This window comes from Astyanax mexicanus, chromosome 1 (genome assembly GCF_023375975.1).
Source record: "Astyanax mexicanus isolate ESR-SI-001 chromosome 1, AstMex3_surface, whole genome shotgun sequence".
Classification (NCBI taxonomy): domain Eukaryota; kingdom Metazoa; phylum Chordata; class Actinopteri; order Characiformes; family Acestrorhamphidae; genus Astyanax; species Astyanax mexicanus.
Genome location: NC_064408.1, coordinates 90,851,154 through 90,874,278, shown reverse-complemented (window position 1 = coordinate 90,874,278; position 23,125 = coordinate 90,851,154). Strand labels below are relative to the sequence as shown.

The 23,125-nt window shown below is 35.3% G+C and overlaps 3 protein-coding genes across 5 annotated transcripts in view; 2 read left to right on the top strand and 1 right to left on the bottom strand.

Annotated features, from left to right (window-relative positions):
- rttn (rotatin) overlaps positions 1-4,857 on the top strand; it is a 79,260-nt gene extending 74,403 nt beyond the window's left edge. For both annotated transcript variants that reach the window (XM_022683806.2, XM_022683796.2), the window contains exons 46-49: positions 1,595-1,871; positions 2,318-2,421; positions 4,385-4,454; positions 4,582-4,857. In XM_022683806.2, coding sequence (XP_022539527.2) covers positions 1,595-1,871; positions 2,318-2,421; positions 4,385-4,454; positions 4,582-4,664 — 534 coding nt within the window. In that variant the 3' untranslated portion in view covers positions 4,665-4,857. The remainder of the gene's footprint in view (positions 1-1,594; positions 1,872-2,317; positions 2,422-4,384; positions 4,455-4,581) is intronic.
- A 1,081-nt stretch (positions 4,858-5,938) lies between these two features.
- On the top strand, positions 5,939-19,022 carry cd226 (CD226 molecule). Of its 2 annotated transcripts, none has more exons than XM_049485470.1 (6): positions 5,939-6,236; positions 7,265-7,591; positions 10,613-10,975; positions 11,837-11,939; positions 13,502-13,559; positions 18,631-19,022. In XM_049485470.1, the coding sequence occupies exons 1-6, from the start codon at positions 6,170-6,172 to the stop codon at positions 18,649-18,651; spliced, it is 939 nt and encodes a 312-aa protein (XP_049341427.1). In that variant the 5' UTR covers positions 5,939-6,169; the 3' UTR covers positions 18,652-19,022. The 2 variants fall into 2 exon arrangements, with proteins under 2 accessions (XP_049341427.1, XP_049341426.1); XM_049485469.1 differs by lacking the exon at positions 18,631-19,022 and adding an exon at positions 16,984-17,562 and having other exon boundaries at positions 5,945-6,236.
- Positions 19,023-19,371: 349 nt separating this feature from the next.
- dok6 (docking protein 6) overlaps positions 19,372-23,125 on the bottom strand; it is a 107,408-nt gene continuing 103,654 nt past the window's right edge. Inside the window, exon 8 of the mRNA XM_022683823.2 lies at positions 19,372-22,395. Within this exon, the coding sequence (XP_022539544.1) occupies positions 22,247-22,395 (149 nt within the window). The 3' untranslated portion in view covers positions 19,372-22,246. The remainder of the gene's footprint in view (positions 22,396-23,125) is intronic.

Genomic DNA, 23,125 nt, shown 5'->3' with positions numbered 1-23,125 from the left:
AATGTTTGAGTCTTCTCCAGCACATCCCAAAGATTCTCAATAAGGTTAAGATCTGGACTCTGTGGTGAACAATCCATGTGTGAAAATGATGATCTCATGCTCCCTAAATCACTCTTTCACAATTCCAGCCCCATGAATCCTGACATTGTTATCTTGGAATATGCTCATATCATCAGGGAAGAAAAAATCCATTGATGAAATAACCAGGTCTATATTCAGTATATTCATGTAGTCAGCTGACCTCATTCTTTCAGCACATACTGTTGCTGAACCTAAACCTGACCAACTGCAGCATCAACTCAACATCATTTACTTACTTAAAAAATTTAGGTGGCAGTCTATATGGTGTCATAAGCCAATGGGAAAGATGGACCAATATATGTTATAACATTGATGAAAGACCGGTAGCATGTGTAGTAAACTAAAAGTTGTTTATATTTGTATGATAAAACTTGTCCATCTGATTAAAACACGCTTTTTAGAGTGTTTTTGTATTGAATTTGCAGTTGTCTCAATAGTTTAGTTCATGTTTATAGATATGAAACCATATAAGCAAGTCTATTAGAGATTTATTACTTACATTTGCGTCATACCTCCAGTGCAAAACTAAAGAAGCAAACTTGTCTTGGCTGGTTTGGATGTTTTCCCCTCCGTCCCTCCAGAGCCCTGCTTGGCCGAATGCTCTACAGTGGCTGTCCCTGGCAGAGTGCCATATCTTTACTTTATTCAGTTTAAAGGGTGGATTAGCTGCCGTGAGATTCTGATGCAAATCAGTTTACTGCTTGCCAAGCACATAGAAGACTGCTGCTAGCATTAGCTCAAATGCTATTCCATCCTTCATGTAATTTGGATCTATGTGCTGAGATTGATATTGTAGTCTTTCTCATTTTTTTTAACGTTTCTCAGCTAACAAACCGTAAGGTGTTAGCTTTAAAGTGTGTGATTTTTTGTGTCTACACTGAATCAGTAAAAATCCACCAAACTGTACGATGATCAAAAGGTTTGATTACAAGAAGTATTTTGACTAGGGGTCCTTTAAAGATTTGCAAAGTGTCAGTATGTAAGTAATACACTGACATCCTGCATATTATAGGACCAGAACTAGTGTTGTGTCCCATGACTTTTGCTCAGTCCTATGAAATATGGAAGCTAAATAACTCTACACTGGCCTATGGCATATTTGTGTGGGGCTTCCTGCATTTAATGTGAAATCTGATTTTAGCCACTGTCCACTTCAATGTCCACACACACAGTTCTAGCCAGACATTGCCAGTCATGATCAGTATCCCCACTGCACTGCCCACTGTGGGTGGTAATACCTCCTATGTTGTATTACTTGTATAACTGAAGAAATGATTTGTAAATTGTAATGGTTAAAAAAAATGTACTCCTACTTAAAATGGTTAAAAGTAGAATCGGTTAAAGAACATCAGCTGCAGTTGATTAAAATATTATTTAGAGAGGATTTTGGAGGAGCCTGTCATATTTAAACCTCAGATATTTAGTTAAGTTTGCTCTTGATTTTTGAACTCTGAAAGGTCTCACAACAATTTGTAATCAGCCGTTGTCTTTCTTCTTTTTCTCACTTTTTTAGAGTAACTTCCTGCAGCATTTCCTGTCCGTTCCCATCCCTCGGCAGGTCAGTAAAGGCAGTGGTTCTGCAGTGGTCACTCTGTCTCAGTGGCTGCAGCTGCTTCTGAGCATCTCCTTTGGGGAAGATGGTCAGGTGATGATAGTGAAGCTGCGTGGAGCTGTGGAGCTGCTGGTTGACCTGGCGAAGAGCATGCTGGGAGAAAGCCCACCTACCGCCCTCCTCATCCTACACAACATCTGCTTCTGCTCGGCCAACAAGGCCAGAGTGCTCGCCTGTGGTAGGTGCTTTTAGACACTAGAGGCCCATATTAAAAAGATTTGTTTTAATTTTATTTTATGAAGAATAATCCAGCACTTTGAAATGCATATGCCATATATACATACTATTTATACCATCAGATCCTTATGTACAGTATGTGGACAGAAATCCAGTTTTTGTCCTTTATTCACTGTGCTTCACCTTTGTGGATTTAAAAGGAAGCAATGAAGATTTACGTGATTAAAGTGTACGCTTTCTACATTGATTAAAAGGGGTTATTTGTGCTTGGTTGTCTCTCTGATTCTCTGTTCAGCAGCGACACTGAGGTGTTTAAAAACTCCAGCAGCACTGCTGTGTCTGATCTACACTGTGGGCATAACATTCTGCTTGGGCTATGTGGTTATTGTTTTAACAAAAGCAAAAAAATATCCATGCTGATCTTTCTATATGTATTTATTTTCTTAGACAAGGCTGTAGGGTTGCTGTGGTCATGCTTGGATAACAGCTCAGCAGAGATCCGTGCTATTGGAGCCTCAGCTCTGTGGGCTTTGCTGCACAATTTCCAAAAGGTATCTGCCTCTATATTAATATTTACAGTGTGCATTGACATTTAATTGCCAAGGTTTAAAATATCATGTCTTTTATGAATTATGACATAGTAGTTCTCAGTGTGTATTTTGAATGACTGCAGCTTATTCATCACTGAATAGGCCAGATTAGTTGTGGGTGGTATACCAGTTCATTTGGTATATCATAGGGGAAATTAGAACCAGTATGCATTTTCCACATACCACCATACCACTAGAGGCACTGCGGAGCGCTGTGTAGAACAGAACCGCCAGAAAAGAACAGTAGCAGAGCTTGCTAGCTAACGCTTGCCAGTTAGCATAACAAGCTAACAACACTGGCGTTGACTGTAGCTTATCTCTATAGAGCTTAAACACTCGTCCCTCACTCCATCCTGCCTGAGAACAGCACTTTATCCCAAAGACAAGCCCAAAAACTGTCCTGAGTAAACAATCACTTATTCATCAAGTGATAAAACTTCCTAAAACTCGAGGATACGAGGTGAGCAGTAACTAAAGCCCTGTTTAAATAAATAAATACTGTAGGTTGAAGGATCATTTTGATGCAAACTGAACTGAATGTATTTGTTAACTGGAGAAAGAAGGGAATTGTGGCTGATTTTAATACTGTAAGGCCCCTAATGGCTTCAACTATGGATGGATTCAACTATTTGAAATATTTATTTTAAAAAGGAAGAAGTGTTAAAGTTGTTGGCGTATCTCTATAAGGTCTTTTTTTTTTTTTTTTTTTTACATTCTTTAGCTATTTTGCTGATGATAAAGTCTGATTTCTGCATATGTTGTGTAATTTTGTGTAACGAAGTAAACCCAATAGTAATCAAAGCCTTAATTTAAAGCCTTAGTGTTTTATATTATATGTACTCCTAACAGTACAGTAAGTCACAAACCTATATTAAAGCCCAGTCATACAAAAAAGAAATAATTATAAAAATACCCTGATATACCATGAAACCGTCTTGAAATCTCTTGAACCGTCTTGAATCTTGAAAAATCCAATGATATACATTTTTGGTCATATCGCCCAGCACTAGGCCAGACTAAATATTTTTTAGTTTCTTCTGCAAATATTTTATCATATTTTTCCATGGGACAACGCTATAGTAATGACACTTGGACATAACCTAGTGTAGTCAGTGTGTACAGCTTGTATAGCAGTATAGTCATTTACTATCCTCTGAAATTAAATCAACACACAGAATTCAATGTCTAAATAGCTGTCAACACAATTGTGTACATCTCTGGATATGAGTTCTAAGTGGATCCTGGCTTTAAAAAGCACTGTATGACCTTGGCCAATGTGCTCTAACTTTAACGTTTTACAGTGTTAGCAATTGTCTTGTAGCCTAGGCCGTTTTTGTGGAGAGCAACAATTCCTTTTCTCACATCCTCAGAAAGTTCTTTGCTGCACTGTGTTAAATATCAAGTGGCCAGAGTTAGATAATTATTCCCAAACAAACCCATAAATATTTTACCAGCCCGCTTTCTATTTACACCTGGATCCTTGTAACTGTACATTAAGAATTGTAAGTTATATTGAAGTTTCATTTCTAAAGAGTTGTCTCATGTAAATATATAATAAAATACCTTATTTGCAGAAATGTGAGTGGTGTACTAACTTTTAGGAGATACTGCAGGTCATTGTGTATTCTGAGCATAACATTGACACTGACATGGTGGTGTTTTATTGTAGTGAGTGTTGCTGGTATGGGTGTTAAGCACAGAGTATCACTGTGGTTTTTACACTCATCAGATAGTATCTGCATAGTGGGGTTTCTGATGACGAGTGAGTGTAAATACAGGGTCTGTGTTAACATTTTAGCTAATACTACTGCTAATAAAGACACTTAATAATAAAGGTTTACCTTTCACTAAAAACTCCCAACATTGACGAGTAGTTATAAATGTGTATCTTATTTAATACCGCCTCTGATTTTCCTCATAAAAGGCTAAAACAACTTTGAAGTCTCCTTCCATCAGGCTGAAAGTGGACGAGGCTCATGCACGGGCTAAGAAAGGTACTTTTCTTTTTTCAGTTTAGTCAGAATGTCACAATAGCAGGTGGCATTTGGTTTCTCTGGTATGTTTAGCTGTATTTATTTGAGCTATTTTTGTTCATGTCAGTTTGTGTTTATTTATTAACAGTTGCAGAGCAGAAGAATCCAGATCGCGTGAACGTATATTTACTAAAATGCCTCGAAAATCTCAGCAAAATTCTAAATACCTGAGTGCCTTAAATGCCATCAGCAGCCTCTTAGAATGTTGTGTATATCTTTTGATGTTATAATTTATTTTTCATTTTTTTTAAATAGGTACTAAATGTCTAGATGTGAAAATGAAGTGTTAATGAGAAAATGTTAAATGTTATTTAATCATGCTTTGTATGTTTTTGTTTGGAAATAAAAGTTATGATTTACTTTTTTTGATTGATTGATGTTTTTTTTTAATTAAATTCCATCATGTGATGAACTAATTTAGAACCATTTAAAAAATTATATAGTAAAAAAAATGCATGTTTAAGAAAAAAAAGTGTGTAAAAAGATGTGCAAAGACATTGTTACGACTCACAACAAAAGATTCTAAACTAATTTCTAAAACTGTTACATAGTTTTGAGGTTTTTAAAACAGTTAAAAAATGTTAGAAGGTCACACTTCTCAAGATGTGCTTCTAAAAATCATTTACAAGGTTTTCTAGGAAACCTTAGGTGGCATCAAAACAAGGGTTTGTTGGTTGTCCTAAAGACTGCGTTTTGTTTAGGTTTGAGAAAATCTCAGGAGGTTTTTTTTTTTTTTTTTTTTTAACTGACACTATTGATATTGTTATAAATATCTGTGTACATTGAAAAGCTTAAGTAGGCTTATGTACATGTATTATATCCATATTCATTGTCCATTTTATCTGCATTATTAAAAAATTGCATTAGGGGCACTTAGTAGTTCTATAATAACGGTTATCTTCCTTTTACCCTGTTCTTTAATGTTCAGGACCCCACAGACAGACCACTACACACACCACACTATTATTTGGGGGTGGTCATTCTCAGCACTGCTTTGACACTGACAAGATGGTGTGGTGTTAGTGTGGATTGTGCTGTATGAATTAACCACTATCTGTTGACTGTTGAAGAAAAGGATGAAACGCGGAAACTAAGGAAAAATAAAATATGTAATACTTATAGAACTACAACGTAATCCTAAATTGTAAACAGAGCTAAAAATGACTGGACAATAAGTGTAGACACAAGAATACTGTGCGCACAGTAACAATAACTTTTCATAAATTAAAGATCATGGTAATATCTCCTCTTCTGCTGGCAGACAGAACTGGAAGATGAGATATTTATTATCATCTGAAATGGCACTTTCTCATCAGTATTAGTTTCAGTGAAACTGTGTGGAGTTATGCAATATATACATATTTATTGTGTGCAGATGGGAACAGTTAGTTGTGAGAATTACCCAAGTGTCTGATTGGTGTTTGTTTTCAGAGATATGCTACATTGACATGTCAGTCAGAGCCTCTGATAAACTGGCTGATAAACTGGTTTAGAAGTAGTGTGTGGCCTGGCACCCAGTGCAGTTCCAGGCTTTAGCTAGTGCAACGCCTCCAGGGTGAATGCCTGCTCTAACTGGCTGAAGAGCTGCTCTCAAGTGTTTGCAAACAGGAAGTTCTGCGTGCTGCGTGCCTCTTCAGCCCATCAATGCAGCATTCATTTTCACTCCGTGCGGGAAGATGGAGGCAGTACAAAAGGAATACTGGTACTTCTTGGTACTTGTGATTTCTCTCACTTTTCTAAAAGGTACTGTGCTGCTGTTTTTCTTTTCTAAATGCAATAGATGATCTATAACTCACGCATTGTTACACCAGCTGTGTTTTTTAAAACACAAGAATAAAATCTCTGTAATTATTTAAACGGTTAGATGCTTCAGTTCTAAAGTTGTTTTTTTTTTTTTTTTTTTGGTTTTGTTTTTTTAAATGTGTCCCACTGTCTCTCTCTCTTTTTATCTAAAGCATAAATCAGATAGCTAAATGAACATTATGGTTTATTGTCAGGGGATGGACCGTATATGATCTTTTGTTTATTCTACTTTCAGTTCCAAATCAGTTTCTCAGTGCTGTACACTGTGAAATTGTGTTTTTTTATTTATTGTTTAGCCAATTATGTGAGTAATCCTAGTGTAGCAGAGTACTAATTCAATAGCCCTTTATTTAATAATAATAATAATTAAAATAATAATAATAATAAAAATACATTTTGTGAAAGTACAGTTTGACTGGAATAAAGGGCAATATTTGGCAAGATTTAAATCCCGCTACCATTTTAAATTGCAAGCTTAATAAAGGCTTATTATTGGTAACACCAATTAGCCATACCATTATGACCATCTCCTTGTTTCAACACCTGTTGCACATTTTGTTTCAGCTCTTGTTTTTAGAGATTTATATATCAGAAATCAGAAAGCTAAAGACAATAAACAGTTATAAAGCCTCCAATCTCTCTCTCTCTCTCTCTAGCATCTATACACACACAAATAATTATTTTACCTAAGTGAAGTGGTCATACAGTGGATTACGCTTTTGTCAAATGTTTCTGATTTTTTTTATTAATTATTGTTGTAATTTGTATTAATATGGTATGTTTTGTCAGTAGGGGACTAGTGTTATTATATGAGTGTAATATTTGCGCGTCTGTACTAGAGTACTAAAATGTTTCACTAAGAATGATTATATAGTAGAAATTAGTCTGCAGCTGATTATCATTAATTGCTTAATGTACTTATATATTTAGAATCCACTAACTGATATTAACATATGAACCTGTTTTAGTGTCGGAACAGCTGAGGGCTCCAGTCAGTAAGGTCCAGCTGCAGGATGGGATGGTGCTGGACTGTTTATGCCCATGGACTGGAAGACTGATCATGGTCTCCTGGACTAAGCAGCCTGACTCTAAGCCTCTGGCTATCTACCACCCTGACTACGGCGTGAACTACGCTGCAGCATACGAGGGCCGGGTCGAGTTCAGCAATGCCTCACCCACGGACGGCAGCATAATCCTAACCAATGTAACAGAGGGGGACCTGGGTCTGTACAGCTGCTTCCTGCAGATGTTCCCGGAAGGATCATGGACTAAAGACACACTGGTGGAGAAATCAGGTAAAGATAAAGTCTGTGATTCTCCATAAGAGAGTTCATAAAGTATGGTTTCTCTAAAATGCTTTTAATTATTCCTTGGGGGTTCAATTATTTATTTATATCTCTTAATTGTGACCCAAATGTATCATTTGGAGATACTTAATGAGCTATAAATTATATTTAATATACGGTATTCTAAATATATTTGGTATGTATTATGGATGGTTATATAACTGCTTTAAATGATTCAGTATTTATGTTCAATTATTCAGTATTTATATTTTCTTCTTAGTACCTACTATGGAAATTCAGTTCTTACTATGAATTACAATGGACTGTTCCTGTGTATTATGGATTGTTCAGTGCCTACTATCAATTATTTTGTGCTGTTGTTTATCTATTATCTACTATGAAATACTATACTTTAAGTTATTCAATAACAGCAATCTACTGCTCAGTAGCTGTTGATATTTAATTATCTACTATTAAATGTTAATTATATACTATAGAATAGTCTTAGCAACAGTTAGAATTATTCAGTAACAGTACCTAATCTACTGTTCAGTATCTACTATGACAAATTCAGTACTTACTATTAATTATTTAATAACCACTGTTCATTACATTTAAATTACTCAGTAATTATCTTAAGGTAATCAGTACTTACTATGAATTATTCAGTAACTACAATCTACTGTTCAGTATCTGGATTTTTCACTATCTACTATTAACTGTTCAATATGTACTATGAAACAACTCGGTACATACTATGAATTATTTAGTAAGCACAGTTCAGTACCTATTTATACCCTAAGTTACTCAGTATTTACTATGAATTATTCAGTAACTACCATCTACTTTTCAACATCTATTATGAAAAAATTGTACTTACTATGATTTATTCAGTAACCGCAGTTCAGTACCTATGTATTGCTCAGTGTTTACCATGAGGTACTCAGTATTTACTATGAATTATTCAGTAACTACAATCTACTGTTCAGTATCTATTATGAAAAAAATAGTACTTACTATGATTTATTCAGTAACCACAGTTCAGTACCTATTCATTACTCAGTATTTACTTTAAGGTACTTAGTACTTACTATACATTGAGTAACTACAATCTACTCTTCAGTATCTGTGGATTTTTCACTATCTACTATTAACTGTTCGGTATTGGCTATAAAATATTCAGTACTTACTATAAATTATTTAGTAGCCACAGTTCAGTAGCCATTAATTACTTAGTATTTACCATGAGGTACTCAGTATTTACTATGAATTATTCAGTAACCACAGTTCAGTAGCTATTAATTACTCAGTATTTACCCGGAGGTACTCAGCACTTACAATGAGTTATTCAGTAACTACAATCTACTGTTCAGTACCTATTTAGAAAAAAATGTACTTACTATGATTTATTCAGTAACCACAGTTCAGTACCTATTCATTACTCATTATTTAACATGAGGTACTCAGTACATACTATCAATTATTTAGTAACCACAGTTCAGTACCTTTAAATTACTCAGTATTTACTTTAAGGTACTCAGTACATACTATAAATTATTAAGTAACTACAATCCACTGTTCAGTATCTACTATGAAAAATGTAGTACTTACTATGAATTATTCAATTATCACAGTTCAGTACCTATTAATTACTTAGTATTTACCATAAGGTACTGACTACTTACTATAAATTGAGTAACTACAATCTACTGTTCAGTTTCTGTGGATTTTTCACTATCTACTATTAACTGTTCGGTATTGGCTATAAAATATTCAGTGTTTACTATGAATTATTCAGTAACCACAGTTCAGTAGCTATTAATTACTCAGTATTTACCCTGGCGTACATAGTACTTACAATTAATTATTCAGTAACTGCAATCTACTGTTCAGTATCTATTATGAAAAATAGTACTTACTATGAGTTATTTAGTAACCACAGTGTAGTACCTATTCATTACTCAGTATTTACTTTAAGGTACTTAGTACTTACTATAAATTATTAAGTAACTACAATCTACTGTTCAGTACCTACTATGAAAAATGTAGTACTTGCTATAAATTATTCAATAACCACAGTTCAGTACCTATTAACTACTCAGTATTTACCCTGAAGTACTCAGTACTTACTATAAATTGAGTAACTACAATCTACTGTTCAGTATCTGTTTTTCACTATCTACTATTAACTGTTCAGTATTGGCTATAAAGTGTTTAGTACTTGCTATAAAGTATTTAGTAACCACAGTTCAGTAGCTATTAATTACTCAGTATTTACCATGAGGTATTCAGTACGTACAATGAATTATTCAGTAACTACAATCTACAGTTCAGTATCTATTATGAAAAAATAGTACGTACTATGAGTTATTTAGTAACCACAGTTCGGTACCTATTCATTACTCAGTATTTAACATAAGGTACTCAGTACATACTATGAGTTATTTAGTAACCACAATTTAGTACCTTTAAATTACTCAGTATTTACTTTATGGTACTCAGTACTTACTATGAATTATTAAGTGAATATAATCCACTGTTCAGTATCTGCTATGAAAAATGCACTACTTACTATGAATTATTTAATAATCACAGTTTAGCACCTATTAATTACTCAGTATTTACCATAAGGTACTCCGTACTTACTATAAATTGAGTAAGTACAATCTACTGTTCAGTATCTGTTGACTACTATCAACAGTATTGGCTATAAAATATTTAGTACTTACTATAAATTATTCAGTAACCACAGTTCAGTAGCTATTAATTACTCAGTATTTACCATGAAGTATTCAGTACTTACTATGAATTATTTAGTAGCTACTCTATACAGTTCAATATCTGCTATGAATTACTTAGTAAACATTGTGCACTACTCAGTACTTGCTATGAATTATTTAGTAGTGACTATGTACTGGTTAGAGTCTATTGTAGATTGCTTGTTACCTACTATGAATCACTCAGTATATTTTACGTGTATGTTATTATTAAATATAACACACAGGATGATTGTCTCTCTTTCTCTTACAGGAATCTCTACTGTCTCTGTCCATTCTGACACCAAGCTTGTCGTTGCAGAGAGCCAGAATCTGACCATGTGGTGTAAATATAATGGAGCTCATGCTGGAGCTGTAAGCGAGGTTACTGTAGAGAAGCTGTGGTCGGATCAGCAGGGCAGCACTCTGTTAGGAGTGTGTAAAGAGCAGGAGGGCAGTGTAGAGGTCAGTGATTTTGAAGACCGGGTCAGGGTGAACTGCAGTTCTGATCTGGAGCTGAGCGTGCAGCTGAGCAGTGTGGTCAAAGAGGATGGGGGGCTATACCGCTGCAACTTCACTACAGACACTGGCGTTCAGACCACCAGCATCATCCAGCTGACCACCATTTCTACTCAAGGTTAGAGCATCACTTTCACACTTTGGCACATCTTTAGTAAGGTTGTGATTTAAGCCAAGAGTTGTATTATGAATTATAAATTATAAATGCTGATAACTGTGTAACTGTGATGATAATATACACTATATAAGTAATAACAACATTAGAGTGAAAGTATAAGTTTATTGAGGAAAACCATACAATTAAAAATAGGCTCTAGTATCCTGTTGTGCTACATCTAGCATGGATGCCAGATTGAGGTATGGTTGGGAAATAGCAATTTCCAGGCCTGGATAAGTTTTAGAAAAATAAATACCCAGAAAGTTTTGCTATAATCCTATAAATCTGGTCTACAAATCTTTGTGTTTCCGTTTATCGATGGAGAAAATCTTTTTTGAGCCACTCCTATAAATCCTGCTCGACTGACAATACATTTTAAGGAAGTGTTAACATCTGGCAGAGACATTCCAGTGAAACTTGCTGTGTGTGGACCAAACTTATCCTGCTGAAAAAATGCCATTGGAAGTCCTGCCATGTTGCTGCAAAATGTCCTGCACATATCACTGTGATGTTAGTGTCCCTAGTGTTCTCATCAAGAGTTACACTCTCCCAATTTAGCCTCTGAGAGATGTTTTATTGGGCAACAAGGAATCACTGGGCAAGACCAGACCTCCTCTGCAATCATTTACATATCTGACTAAGACACATTTGCATAAGAGTTTAGCAGAAATCTTAAGAGTGTGTTAAGTCCTGAAAAAAAAACTATATTTAAAAGTTAATTCAAGTATTCACAATCTTAATAATCTCAAATTGCAGTGTGGTGTAAATTACAGTGTTTGATGAATCTCTTTTGTTGTTTTTTGTTTGTTTGTTTGCTTAAAGAACGTATAGGTCTTCAGGATGTGCTGTATCTGTACATTGGAGGAGGAGTTGCTGGTGCATTCGTACTGATGAGTGGAGTTTTCTTACTGATGTGGCTGAGCAGGTAAACTATTTACATTACAATAAATATGTTTTTAACTTTATAGAGCTGCTAGTAGTCTGTATGGAAATCTAGGACTAAATTACAGTAAGGTCATTATTTTATGCTAGAATATATACATTGATTTTGGTTTAATGTTTATAAAGTGTGAATGATGCTGAATACTTTTGATTATTAATAACAAATATTGAATTAGTATGTAAATAACTAAAGTATATGCGTTTTATAAATAAGTATATGCTTTTGGATAGAAATGTTCTACAAATGAAAATGTAAACTTTTGGCAAAAGCAGTCTTCCTTCAATCACTGCTCAGTATTTATGTTTGTTGATTCAGTATATAGAAGCTATGGGTGGGCAATATGGCTGTAAAATAATATCACAATATATCAGGTTATTTTTGCTATAATTATGTTCTTGGCAATATGTCAAAACATTGATTTTTTTCCGTGCATATACTACTGCAACAAAATAAATATAAATATTTTTGTTTAGTGTATATAAACAAACAAAATCTATAAACATTTATCTATTTTGTAAATAGTAACTTATCAAGACTCAAATTTTGTATAAAATACAAAATAAAATAATAACAAATAAAATAATAAATAATAATAATAATGTTTGTAAAAAATAAAGCAATTTACCAACAAAATCCACCACAAAATGCATGCTTATAAACAGCAACCAAACAATTAAAAGTAAATACAGTAAAAACCTAAACAAATAGAAAATAGACTGCTTTTAAGAACTTCGCGATATCACAATTTTTTTTTTTTGTCAATTTTTTTGTTGATATTATCGCATACAATACTTTTTTTGTTTTTTTGGACATTTTTACACTGACATGCCAAATTTCAGTAGTAATATCACATCCCATGACTTTTGTCATGTCTTAAAAGCTAAGGACCACTCCCTGACCTGTAGGATATACTGTACATGTGTGGCCTGTACATCTGCATTAATGTGGATGTGATTTCTGTCAATTCTAGCCCGAGGCCACCAGGCACTCTCAAGCCGCCCCCTGAGATAACACTTTCTTGCCTTGTCAGTGTAATATGTTGTAACTTTTATTCTATTATTATTTTTTTTATTTTAGTGTGTTATATTAATAAAATAATGATTGTGTCTAAAAGTTAAGTATAGAAAAAAATATATCAAATATTAACATTTTTGTTCTATAGAGAGTATTATTTTACTTTACGCTACTTTACACTTACATCATCATCATCATCATCAACACCTCATTGTAATAGGGGTTTATGAACATGATAGGAATAGGTGGGGTGCTTTCCTCACAGTAAGACCACATTTCTGAACCGCAGCTCAGCAACTTCAGTCAGCTTTGCACTGAACGTGCACTTTACTTTTTTCCCCCATCAGCATCACAAAGTTCTAGCTGTAATCAGATGTGGGCGGAGCTGTAAGAAGACTCGCTCTCTGTATCTCTGGAGTTCACCTTCTATATGTTCTCTAATGCTGCCCCTGTGACTTCCCGAGTGATGAAGTGCGCTTTAATAATATCTCTCATTTACAATCACCTCCCACTCTAAACTCTTTCCACAGGAGGAGACGGAGGAGGAGAGAGGAGTACAGGATCCAGCTGCACCCGGCCAAGCGACGGGTAAATCCACTAAATCTGTTCAGCTTCACTGAGCTCAACCTTAAAGCCTGCTTGCTTAAAGACAAACCACTGTAGGCACTAAAAAAGAGGACAGGCCCATTACTGCCAGCATTACCGAGGTTACTTACACACACACACACACACACACACACACAAGATGGCGGTCAATTGTATGTATAATATTCTTTTTTTCCCCCCATATGTTCATCTCATACAGTCAGGGTATGGGTGTTAAATTTAAGACCTTTTAACCCAAAAGAGCCCATGGTGATGTATCAACCATTTAACAATTCAAATGCTTTAATTCAATATTTTACATTCCACATATAGTTCTGACAATGCTTATATAACAAAATCTTAGTATAAGTTATGAAATTGCTGTTGTCATTTATGTTATATCAGGATTGTAACCTAAAAATATTTACAGTCGTGTGCCCACCAAAAAACAAAAACAGCTGCTCACTTTATTTATCTGATTCAGTTTTGAATCAGATACATTTTTGCATCAAAATTCAGAAATAGGTCTGGGAACATATGGGTTATTAACACTCTCAAAATTAAGACCCTTTTTTACAATAACAATACATGCGGAAAAGTACTTTTAAGACGTAAACTGTGATGCCATCTCCATTTAGAGCAGATGGCTCTAAATGTTGGCTTTTAGTTTTTTAGCCCTCTTTAGTTCTAATTCTGCGTTTTATTGGTGTAACAATATGAGAATGAACAGAAAAAAATTAGTTTATCATTCTGATATCTTCATGTTCACAGTGGATCTTATATAAGCACCATTAGAAGTGCTGTGGTTGGTCTGGTAAAAAGAAAATCTGTTGTGACCAGAACAATTTCCAGAAAAATCTACCAGACCACTAATCCGTTTTTAAGATGAATATATAGTATGTGGCTTTGCCAAAATCCTGCTTTCAATTAAGCAAACAAAAAATGTAAGAGCAGTGATTTAACTTCATAGACTTTATAGAGGGTGTGATTCCTGTATTTGCAAAACAATATTTCCAACACACTTAAATTAACAGTTGTTTTACCTGGTTGTTCATTGAAAATAGGGTCCAGTGCAAAACTATTCACACAGTTTCTTATTACCTTATTACATTTACGCTTCCTATTGCTTATAGTTTACCACGTCTCCCCATGTCTCCACTAGCTAAAATAAGTACTTATAAAATAGCACTTAAAAATAATAATACTTATAAAATAATGCCATTGGTAGTGCTTAATTCAGTCTGCCATTCAACCAGTAATCTAACTTACATATTGAATTTTAATATGCAATGTGCAAAAAATAGAGACAGACAGTCTCTCTTTTTTGGGCAAAATGAATTTGAGACGTTTTTAGGGGTTAAGTTGTGTAAACTATGTGCTAACTGACTCTTTGGTTATTGAGGTGAGCAGTACAAAAGTTTAAGTGGTGATACACCTCAGTGAGAGTGTGTAGGACTGGCTTGGCTTTGTATCTGTTTCTCAACACAAGCACTATAGGTGTGTGTAAAGCACTGTAAAACATGTGAGAAGCAGGTGATACAGAGCTGTGATCAACACACCAATCCACACAACTTTTAAATATTAAATGAGAAACTGATTTATAATATAGACGGATCAAGCCTGTTATCCATTTTTCAGCTACACTGAGCATACAGGTCAGGACCCAACAGAAGCGCCACCGAGCAGCTGTTATTTGGTTGTTGGATCATTCTCAGCACTGCAGTGACACATTGACATGGTGGTGACATATTAGTGTGTGGTGTGCTGCTGGTATGAGTGGATCGGACACGACAGTGCTGCTAGAGTTTTTAAACACTTACTGTCCACATTATTAGACACTCCTACTTATAGCTGTAGATCCTTGCAGATCTAATGTTAGGGAAAGAAGCTTTGAGTTTGCCGCTGCAGTTTGTTTGTGTTTGTCATCATCTGGTCTTTCATCAGTGATAAAAGGAAGCTGCCCACAGGATGCGTTTGGTGGACCATTGTCAGTTCAGTAGTAATAATGTGGTGTTTAAAAACTCCAGCAGCACTGCTGTGTCTGATCCGCTTGTAGCAAATGACCCACCACCCAAATAATACCTGCTCTGTGTCCCATTGAGGAAGATGATAAAAGGACTACGATCTGTGACCAATAATCAGTATTACAAAGTGATCCTACATGACCAGTTGAGCTAAAAAAAAAAAGGAAACAAGGTTTGACCAGAGTGTATGCTTAAAACTTTTGCGCAGTGTTGTGTGTATACTAGGGGTGTCATCGAAATGATGTCATGGTCTCGAGCCTCAAAGTCAAAAAGAGGATCGACGATCTATCCCTCTAAGCTACGCAAGCACGCGCGCTATGCAAATGGCGCAGCACACCGTAGCTGATGCCGCAGACATTGTGTCTGCTCAAAGAGCAGCCTTTTCTCCAGAGAATGTGGACATTCTCATCTTCTTAAAGAAAAACTTGAAAATATAAAAACAACAGTTGTTTTGTCTAGCCTCAAATATGTTAATAGTTTTGGTACCTTAAGGAGCATCTTTCTCTCAGATAAATACAATAATATATCTTTATTAAAGAAAAAAACTTGTCATTCTCAGGGACCGAGTCTTATTTTTCATGTTTAACTGTTATAGTAGTATAGAGTTCGGTTTGTTAAGGCTCTAATTGTTCTATTATTTTGTACATGACTGTTCCTGTATTTTATTATTATTTATTTTATGTTGCTGTTTTAATAGTGCACAATGCCGCTCCCAAAAAAACACTAGATGGCATTACATATATATCTTAATTAAATTATTTAAATTTGACCATTAGTGCCTAATGTGGTGTATTACAGATCACTTGTATCACTTTGCATCACTTATATCAAGCCCACCTTTTGAAATAAGATACTGTAAATTTGATGAATCAAACCAATGACTGACCATAGACTAATCTAAAACTGGCATAGGCCTCTCTGCTGTAAAAAAAAGAAAAAAGAAAATCAAGAATCGAATCGAATCGTGACCTTAAAATCAAAATAAAATCGAATCGAGGATTTAGAGAATTGTGAAACCCCTAGTGTATACCCTTAAAAATTGTCTTTTATACGTTGGTGTATTCCAATATTTGATTGGTCCTGCTAGAGCCACTAGAGTTCTGTGTAGAACACCACTGAGAGATAGTATGTCAGTTATCATCAATCACAAACCAAAAATAAAATATTCCCATCTGACATTTCCATCACATTTCAGATCATCAGCCTAATGTTGAGAAATGGCAAAATGTTCCTTTAACAGCGAGCACAGATGCCCTGCCCGCCGCTTAATGGTAACTCACTCACTTCCTAACAAATGAAGCCCACCCACCGCTGCAGTCCTGCCGCACGCTACATTTGTTTGCTGACATTTTCATTTCTGACTAATATATAACCCACCATCATCTTTTCTGTTTCTCCTGTAGCAAAATAACGCTTATGATCAAGGAGCTGTGTATGACAGAATGAAGAAGGGGACAAAACACCAGAGTAAGAATAATCCAGTGTACGTCAACCTGCAGACTGTAAGAGGGTACAAGAAAAGACAAAGATGACGCCTCAGATTTTGAGTTCTGTTAAAAGCTGTTAAAAGTTGATTGACATTCCAGCTCTTTGAAACAGAAAACACGAAAAACAGAATCTTGGGTCAACTGTGGGACAAAAGCTGCTGCTACTGACCAAAGCTATCACGTACTAATGTGCGTAAACGAAGAGAATAGAATGGAACCATACAGCACTCTGGAAGACTGGAACTTATGCTGTAATTACCCTCTGCTGTGATCATCTTCATCATAATCATCATCATGGCGGTAATCATCATCATCATCATTGTCGTCATAATCATCATTGCTGTCATCATCACTACAGCTGGATTAATTATGGTCCCATTCCATAGAAGCCTGTGTTGCCAGAATTGACAAGCTTTATAAAACACTAGTATAGGCCTATCACAATCATTCTGTTATTGACTTAATGTAAAATTAATAAACACAACCTTAATCATTTTTGCTGACATCAGTGTTACCCATTCTGTTTAGAGTCCACTAACATAAATGAATCAGTATCTCGACTTTGTTTATAAACAGTGGTATTTCATTTGTTTAGGATATTTTTTTAAATCTTCCAGTTCAAATGAATATGCTTAATAATTAAAAATTAACTGTTATTTAAAGGGTGTTAAATTGCATTATTGCGCTCTTGTATTATCAGGTCAGTGACATGAATGCTTTTAAAAAAACACTTTATAATAACTTTCATTAACATACTTTTAACTAATGATAAGTAGATGAAAATAAAGCATTAGTTTATTATAATATGAATATTAACAAATGTTTACACACGACAAAATAATTACTAGCATGGATATTCATATTTAGAACTGTTAAATCATCAGAATTTGAACATTCATAAATCACTAGTAATAAGAACTTCAAACCTGACAATGTTTATCAACTGCATTCCACCTCAGTTTATATCACAAGACCTACAGTAGCGTTCACAGTACTGGGTTTCCCTTAGGGAACATTTCTGTTACTGTGAGCATTTAAGCAAGTTTGAGATGAAATCATCTTCAAAAGTCATGAAGTTCAAGTTGACAGATTTCCTTTGTGTTTTAAGCTTTTTTTCATCATTTATATTTTAAAATAGCTAAATACAAATATCTGAAATAGGCAATATAAGGCAATATAATTACATTTCCCAGAATAGAAAACAGTGCTTAGCACATTCCCTAAGCTTGCCTTCCTGCGCCCCTCTTTTATCAGTGGAATTTGCAGCACTGTAGCTGATTAAAGCCAAAAATAGTTTTGATTATTTATTACAACCCAAACCAGCTCAAAAGTAATTATCAAGGTTATATAGATGGAGTTACCTTTTCTCATTCAGGTGGATATTATTAACTCAGCTTCAAAAACCAGGTGAAAACTGTAGGATAATAGTAATTTAGCTTGATTGACACTGACTATGGTGTCATATGAGTAGTTTAGAGTGCTAGTTGTAGTTTAAAGAGTTGAGAAACAACTTGCAGTTGTGTTTAAGCTGCTGTTGCTGCTGTGCTTGCTTTCTGAAAACAGAACTGGAGAAACATGGACTGAAGCAGGATGACCGCAGTGAGACGAGGACACAGCGAAGGACACAGTAATATCTCTCTGGCTTACAGGGTCATTGGTGGACGATAAATAGTGGTAATGTGTCATTAGTGTGTAAAATTTAAGAAAAAGCATCAGTGACTTTAAATTATAACTGTAACATGAATTGTCCGCTAAGATAGAGAACGCTATTGGTGGTACAAACAAGACTTTTTGACACATTTACAAATAAAGTCATTTTGTTACATCAGAACAAGTTTTGCTTGGCCTTTGTTAGAGGAACTGTCTGGAGATGAATGGTGTGCTTTCATGAGTCACATGGGGGTCCAGAAGATGGGGTGCAATTGTGTACAATTTTGTACAGATCACCTTTGGTCTTTATGACATACTCTTTGACAGCTCATAAATGTATAAATGAGGTCCTGCAACCATTGCAACCCTATCTTTTTCTGAGCAGACACTCTAGTGCACTATTCCAACAGAACAATGCTCATCTACGTACTAATTGCATTCTGAAGATGCTATGTCACAGGTAGCCATGTATGGGATGGAGTATTGCAGGACACCATTAGGAACCTCTACGATTCATATACATGCTGAGGGAGCTGGCATGTTGAGGTACCCATGCATTACAAATGTCTTGCACACTACTTCTGTTAGTGTAACTCAACAAATATTGCTCATATCAGCCTTTTTCATCATTTATTGTTCTTGGTAACCTTTATCTTCCTTCCAGACTGTATTGCATTGATGATGGGTGTGCATGCACACATACAGTAAGGCGTACAGTCTACACAAACGGACATTAAGGCCTTGTTGTATATAATATACATTGTTTTTATTTTTCTTTCTGTAAAATTTGACATATGTACACAGAACAGCATCCCACTCTAACATGTACAAGAAGGACAGGATGAGGAGAAACGAACGGAAAACCTCCAAAACCATACAAAACAACATCTTACAACCAACAGTGTCTGGACCAGTTTGTAAGCAGTTCATGGCCTTTGTAGATTTGCAGTGTTAGCAATTGAAACAGTGCTGGACAAAACTATGAGGACACAAAAATCTCTTTTCTAAATACGACAAATCTGTTTACATAAGAACAATGTTTTAAATTAGAAATCCTTTTACTTCTGGGGTAGAACAAATAGAATGAAAGAACAACAGGACATTCATTAGAAAGAGAAAACAGCTTCTCTTAAGCATTTGTTGATTGTTGTCATCGAGCTATTTAACCTCCAGGGCTCTGTTTAGTTATTTTATCAGTGGATACATTTACAGACAGACTTACAGACTCAATAAATAAATATATAAATAAGAATGTGAAGTTCTGCAGGTTTTAAATCTCTGTGTTTAATCTAGACCAGCTAAAATGTGTTCAGGTGCTCCAGGGTTAGCTTGGTGCTAACATTCAATTAAAAAACCCTTATGGATGCTAGCAGAAATTAGCATTACTGTTGTCTTTTCTGATCTTTTAAAGCCCAATTTGAGGGCCTACCTCTAGTAGTCAAGGTTCACCACTGATAGATTAACATATATTTAACAACAGTGGCTTCATTAGAATTCTTGAGTCTATGCAAAACATTTAATTCAGAGCAATTTCATTCAAACATCTGTGCATGTGAATGCAGCTGATGTCAGCTGAAACTTACTTACGTTCTCTGACACAACAGGCAAACATAAAAACACAAAACTGAACACTACTTCATCTGCAGCAGACCTGCTAACACTACACTGATTGTCTTCTGAGTGGGTGTCTGTTATTGGGAATTTGTAAGATGCTATTAATGAGATGTGATATCATTAAAGAGAATAACATTTGATAATCTTGCACATTTGAACCTACTATATAAGACCCTTTGACTAAAGATGGCAGGATAAGAGCATCCAAAACATAATAATGGGCCCTATTTTAGCAATTTATAGACGAGATGTCAATTGCGCATCACGCAGCTGGAAGTAGGGAGTGCCGGTGTGTCTTTGGTATCGCGAGGATGCAAAAAAAAAAAAAAAGCATGCCTTGTTTCACTCGAAATGAGCAAAAGGCATAAACTAAATATCTTAATTAATCATGGATGTGTTTTGGGTGTAAGTGGGGAAATAAACCAATTAGCGTTTTACTCGTCATTCCCTTTAAGATTTAGGTGCGCTCTGACTTTAGCGCGTTGGTATCTTAACAGTGCAGCACTTTGTTCATCTCAGCAGAGGATACTGACCTGCTCTTCAGGCTGTAAAGATACGCCAGCAGGTAATTTATGGGAACAGCAATATTATTTTATTTTGTATTCTGTTTATTGTTCATGTAAAAGTTTAATTTGCACGCTGCATCGAATCCGTGTTTGTGTGTGTGTTTAATAAGCGGGTTTAACTCGACGGCTGACTGCTGACTGGTGTCAGGGTTTAAATCAGTCAGTGTCGCACCTAAACACTCCTCACTTTCTAGACCACCACGGCCATCTGCATAGAAATATTTACAAGCACTGTCGCTATTTAAACAGTGGGGGCGCAAGATATGAAAACAGACTGTTGACGGGGTGTGAGATAGCAACAAGCATTGCGATGCGCCTTGTGCAGGGTGTACGATAGGGCCCAATGTCTTGCAATACCTACCAAAAAGAAATAAAAGGAGTGTAATAGATATCCAGGGGCATTTTTTTATACCTTGGTTACACCTTTCCATACCATCTCTTATTTGTATGGTATAGTATGATATGGTAATGTAATGTAATGTTACTTGGCATATCTACATCCAATACAATGTGGGCTAAAAAACTTTTTTTTTTTATTCGTTGCTTGATAAATTCATGATATTCATATTAAAGCAGTGGTTCTCGTCTCTGGTCCTGGATACCTCCTTTTTCTTGCATCTTTTGGGTGCTTCCTTGCTCTAAAACACTCAAATTATCAGCTTGTTATAAAAAATAATCTAAATTTAAGTCAGCTATATCCACAGAGACTCCCAAGCTTCCACAGTATTATGTGAATGATATATGTTGGACTGAAGGTCTTCACTGAAGAGGCTCATGGCAATGACACAATTACTGGCAATTACATTCCAATCAATGTTAGTCCCAATAGCATTTTGGTCAGACTACTCCTTTCAAATAGCAAAATTAAGCAAGAGGAAAATAAATAAAATCCCTTTCAGCGCTATTTCACACACAACGGACCTGTGTCGACATGACAACAATGAACAACAACAAATAGAACAGCGTACTAAAGGTGCAAAGAGGGCCGATTTAAAAGTGCTCGGTGCAAAACCACACAAACCCTTCGACAAGTGAGATGCTAACTGTGAACTCTGAAGATAATAGAAAGAAATACAATCAATCTGGTGAGCTGAAAAGCTTCCAGGCCTAAACCGACTTCCAGTTCAACCAAAAGAAAATGATGAAAAAGAAGTAAAAGTGCAAACATTTAGGCATTTGTTGTTTTACATCATGTACAAAAAGAGGCTTGTAGATTGAGTCGTTGAGAGTTGAGAGTACGTACAGCTCTACAGGGAGTAATAATTTATACATCAGTCCTAGACTGTACATGTGTCTGTCTATCAGTCGTCTAAAGCTGGGAAGTGTCTCTTTAGCTGCTGGTTGCAGCGTCAATGCAGTCTGCTGGGGCTGTAGTGCTGTTCATGAGCACTAGAGGGCGAGGCTGATCGCTCGTGGCTCTTCTCCTCTTCACTCTGCTCGTTCAGAAAGCTTTGGAAAGTCTGTGCTCGAGGAATAAGTGTCATTTTGGCGCTCGTGCCTGCGGAAGAGAGAGAGAGAGACATCATTAGAAAGGTCATTACAGCGCAAAGTAAAAGAAGAAAAGGCCAATTTTAAAAAGCGTTCAATCATTCCCCAAACAAATCAACTGTACACTCATACAGATAACAACTGTAGTATAACTGTTACTTTACCATGTACAGTGCATTATTCACATAGCTCTGAGGACCAGTTCCCCATACATACTGAATCACTGAATCATTTAACTGTAGTACATACAGAAACTTCAATGCAGACAATACACCATTTCATCAGATCTTATAAGAATAAGAATCATTTATATTATACAATGAATAATTCACAGTAGATACTAAAAAAAGAGAACAGAGAATACTTTATGTTAAACTCTGAATCTTTCATAGTCCAGATAGGATCATTCATTGTAGATAATAAATTACTACTATAAATTATTTGATACCTATTTTGAATGCCTACTATAAGACATAGCAATTCATAGTACATACTAAATAATTTATAATAGATATTGAATCATTTGTAGTTGATGCAGAATCATTTTTAATTGATACTGAATCATTTTTAGTAGATACTGAATAGTTCAGATACTGAATCATTTACAGTAAATACTGAATCATTTTAGTTTATACTGAATCATTTTATTAGATACTGTATCATTGATAGTAGATACTGAAATCTTTTATAGTAAATACTGAATAATTCAGTAACATTCATAGTAGAAAGTGAATAATTCA

What these genes read in the sequence shown, in the direction of transcription:
- cd226 (XM_049485469.1), top strand. Translation starts at nt 6,170, where the DNA reads ATGGAGGCAGTACAAAAGGAATACTGGTACTTCTTGGTACTTGTGATT. An exon ending in TTCTCTCACTTTTCTAAAAG is followed by an intron (nt 6,237 to 7,264) that starts GTACTGTGCTGC and finishes AACCTGTTTTAG; the next exon opens with TGTCGGAACAGCTGAGGGCT. An exon ending in TTACTGATGTGGCTGAGCAG is followed by an intron (nt 11,940 to 13,501) that starts GTAAACTATTTA and finishes CTCTTTCCACAG; the next exon opens with GAGGAGACGGAGGAGGAGAG.